This window comes from Pteropus vampyrus, unplaced genomic scaffold (genome assembly GCF_000151845.1).
Source record: "Pteropus vampyrus isolate Shadow unplaced genomic scaffold, Pvam_2.0 Scaffold227, whole genome shotgun sequence".
NCBI classification, from domain to species: Eukaryota; Metazoa; Chordata; class Mammalia; order Chiroptera; family Pteropodidae; genus Pteropus; species Pteropus vampyrus.
This window is the reverse complement of record NW_011889008.1, coordinates 338,022-341,554: the sequence shown is the minus strand read 5'-3', so window position 1 is coordinate 341,554 and position 3,533 is coordinate 338,022. Positions and strand designations below refer to the sequence as shown.

General features: G+C 52.6%; 2 protein-coding genes across 3 annotated transcripts in view; one reads left to right on the top strand and one right to left on the bottom strand.

Moving 5' to 3' along the window:
* The window catches only part of RAB40B (RAB40B, member RAS oncogene family), a 28,402-nt gene extending 28,316 nt beyond the window's left edge, over window positions 1-86 (bottom strand). The window contains 1 exon segment of the mRNA XM_023538650.1: window positions 9-86. Within this exon segment, the coding sequence (XP_023394418.1) occupies window positions 9-86 (78 nt within the window).
* A 2,239-nt stretch (window positions 87-2,325) lies between these two features.
* The window catches only part of FN3KRP (fructosamine 3 kinase related protein), a 17,696-nt gene continuing 16,488 nt past the window's right edge, over window positions 2,326-3,533 (top strand). Inside the window, exon 1 of one of the 2 annotated variants that reach the window (XM_023538631.1) lies at window positions 2,326-2,431. Coding sequence is in view for 1 of the 2 variants with exons in the window: in XM_011373645.2 (XP_011371947.1) it covers window positions 2,707-2,847 (141 nt within the window). In the remaining variant the exon portion in view is untranslated. Of the gene's footprint in view, window positions 2,432-2,706; window positions 2,848-3,533 lie in introns of those variants that run through there. The other variant, XM_011373645.2, reaches the window with a different exon arrangement.

The following is a 3,533-nucleotide window of genomic DNA, read 5'->3' as shown; positions in this document are numbered from 1 at the left end:
AGCGTTACCTGTGAGGTGACAGAACCAGTCCCTAGCCCTCTCAGACTTGTTTCTCCTCCACCTTCCAGAGCCAAGCCCCCAGGCATGTCCTATCAAGGGCAACCCTGGCCCTGCATCCTCTCGGTGCCCTGGCAAGTGTCATACGGTGGTTCTCGAATGCAGTCCAGGGTCAGTGGTAACTCCCTGGACCCAGAAGTGACTGAGAAGCACATAAACATTTCCCATAAAACCCAACTTACCCAGGGGACAGATCACCCAAATGCCTCACTATCCCCTGTCACGATGAGCAGGAAATGAGACAGAGTGGGAAGCTGCCATGCTCTTAGCCAGTGTGGGTAAATATATGACTTGTGCACATTTCACAAACATGTTCGGCCTTGACAATCCCCTGCCAAGGCCACTCGTGACAATCCCCTGCCAAGGCCACTCGTGAAGAAGGCGCCTGTCTTCATTAGGTCAGGCTGCCATGCCCAAATGTCACAGGCATTTTCTGAGCCTTGGGGCCGGATTGCTCTCTGTGGCAGGGCCATCATATGCATTGCCAGATGCTGAGCCATACCTCAGAACCTATCCGTTAGCTGCAGTAGCACCCCTTCCCCAGTTGTAACTGCTAAAAATGTCTCCAGAATTGCCAGGCAGGCCTGAAAGATCCCTCCTCCCCTCATGCACAGTTGAGGACTGCTGGTTTAGAAATTTGATTTCCACGTGGCAGTCCCGCACATGGAGATGAGAACAGGGCGAGTCTTCAATCTTAGGCCTCCACGGGCACACCCCTTCCCCTCTTGCCACTATTCTGTTTCCACCTGGCCATGCCCTGTGAAGTTGGATGGTACTTCAGGGCAGACGGGAGGAGGGTCTGGTCATGGCCATGCATGTAGTAGGAAGGAGGGACCATGGGGACGGGTTGTCATCAGGACTAGGGTGGTCCAGGCCAGTGTTTGTTGGATGGTGAGGTGCCTCAAGGCACCTGTGGCTTGCCCACTTTAACCACACAGCAATCCTGAGAGGTGGGATTGCCATTCCTGCTGATACTCAAGCAAAAGAGAGCTCAGAGGAAACGTGATGGCCAGAGGTCCTGCTGGTGGCTTCCATCACTGGAGCTGGTCAGCATAGCATGGCAGCCCCCAGTTTTGTTTTGTTTTCATTTTTAAATTGTTTTCACTTAAAAATATGCAGAACATACAATTTACCATTTTACCCATTTTAAGTGTAAAATGTAGTGGCATGAAGTGCATTCACATTGTTGTGTAACCATCATCTCTAGAACTTTGTCATCTTCCCCAAGCTGAAATGCTATCCCCATTAAATACTTAACTCCCCACTCCCCTTCCACCAGCCTCTGGCTCTCTCCATTCTACTTTCTGTGAATTTGACTACTCTAGGTACTGCGTAAGAAATCATACAGTATTTGTCCTTTGTGACAGGTTTATTTCAATCAGTGTGTCTTAAATGTTCATGTACGTGGTGACATGTTTCAGAATTTCCTTCCTTTTTAAAGCTGAAGAATATTCCATTATGTGGACAGACCCCATTTTTTTCTCCATCTGTGGATGGACCTTTGCATTGCTTTCACCTTTTGGCTGTTAGGAATAGAGTTGCTATGAACATCTGTGTACAAGAGTCTGTGTGACATATGTTTTTACTCCTCTTAGGTATATGTGTAGGAGTGGACTTGCTTGGTTGTACAGTAATTATGTTTATCTATTTGAGGGTTTGTTCCCAGTTTGCACTGCTGTTGATTTCTGTGTGACATTGTGCAGTGTCTTATAGCCTAGAGCACCATAAGCAGCTACTATGAACAGTGGAGAAGGGGAGGAATGTCTACCATCTTTGGGTGATATGAAAGGAATCTCTTAACAAAATGTGAAATTTGTATCCCATTTGACTCTGGAAAAGCATTTCTTAAGTTTCTTTCTCTGATGCTCAAACAAAAATAGCCCGAGGAACTAAAAAGGGACTGATTGTATTTTCTCCAAAGCCCTAGGCATTTGCACACTAATTAACGTTTATTTCTTTCCCCGGCTGTCAAGAAGTAAATAGAAACTAACAGCTGAGCAGTTTCACACTGGGTGTATATTTGCTGATGACTCACCAAGAATTCTCAGCCAAGGTGCCAGTTGTTCTTCCACCATAGAAAGAAAACCTATTTTAAGTAAAACTGTAACCTCATGGATGCTCCAGAAAGTACCACAGCCCAACGAAATGCATTTAAAGTACGTTTCAAGCTAGACTTTCGTCTCGCCCACTCCCCGCCCACCTCAATTACCGTCCACCCCATGCTCCACCCAGAGCCTGCCCACTTCTCCGCCCAATCTTACTCATGCCCCGCCCACTCTGTCCAAGCCCGCCCACTAAATGCTCTGCACAGACCCCGCCCACGGTCGGGGCAAAATCGGGATAAGACAAGGGTCAGGTCAAGACAAGGGTCAAGGTAAGGCAAAGGTCAGGGCAAGGGTCCCGACAGCGCAAGGGTCACATTAGGTCAAGGGCAGGTTAACGGTAAGGTGAGGGTCAGGCGACGAGCTGAGTACCCAACAGCAAGTCGGCCCCGCCCCACCCCGACGTCGTCCCGCCCTCACCCAATCCTCGCGCGACTCTGCGGCCCGATCCCGCCCACCCCACGCCTCACCCAATCCCTGTGCGTGCCGGACGCATCGCGCGCGTCCGTGCAGCCCGGCGCGGGCCCGCGGTTGCTGCGCAGGGAACATGGAGGAGCTGCTCAGGCGGGAGCTGGGCTGCAGCTCCGTCAAGGCCACGGGTCACTCGGGGGGCGGGTGCATCAGCCAGGGCCAGAGTTACGACACGGACAGAGGACGAGTGTTTGTGAAAGTGAACGCCAAGGCAGAGGTCAGGGCCGCTGCCGGGCAGGGGTTGCGGTCCGCGATTTGGAGCCTGGGGTTCGGGTGGGGCGCTTGAGGGCCGAGTTAGGGTCTGGAGTACAGGGTCGGGGCTGGAGGCCAGGGGCCCTTGTGTGACGGCCGGGTCGCCGTCCGTGAGTTAGGTTCTGGGGTCCAGTGTGGGGGCTGGAGGCCGGGGCCCTTGTCTGAGGTCCGAGGCCGTCACAGCCCGCAGCCTCAGGGTGGTGGCCCTTGGTGACCTGGACTTTACCGACAGGGTGTGTCTAGGTCTTTCTGGGATTGACACCGCAGGCTCAGCGGTGGTTTGCCACTTAAACGCCAGGGAGGTTAGCGGACGGTTCCAGGCCTGTCCAGCGTTACCCGCTGCCGCGTCCAGCGAGCCCGCCCTGTGCCAAGTGTGGACCGTGCATGCTGCGGATGGTTTTCCCGTGATCGTTGTGGTCGCTCCTTTGAGAAAATGCATTGTGTTTGGCGAGTTTTGAACAAGGACAGGTAGCAGAAGCCTCATGTCCTGGGGTATGAACTCACAGAGATCAAAACCCTTTCTGAGTTTTTGAGAATAGTCTAGCCACTGCCTTAGTTTGGTCTGCTATGTCGATACCACAGACTGGGCGGCCTAAACAACCGCGGGCAGGTTGGGATCATCTCGTGTCCTCACGGGGAGATGCGGGGCGG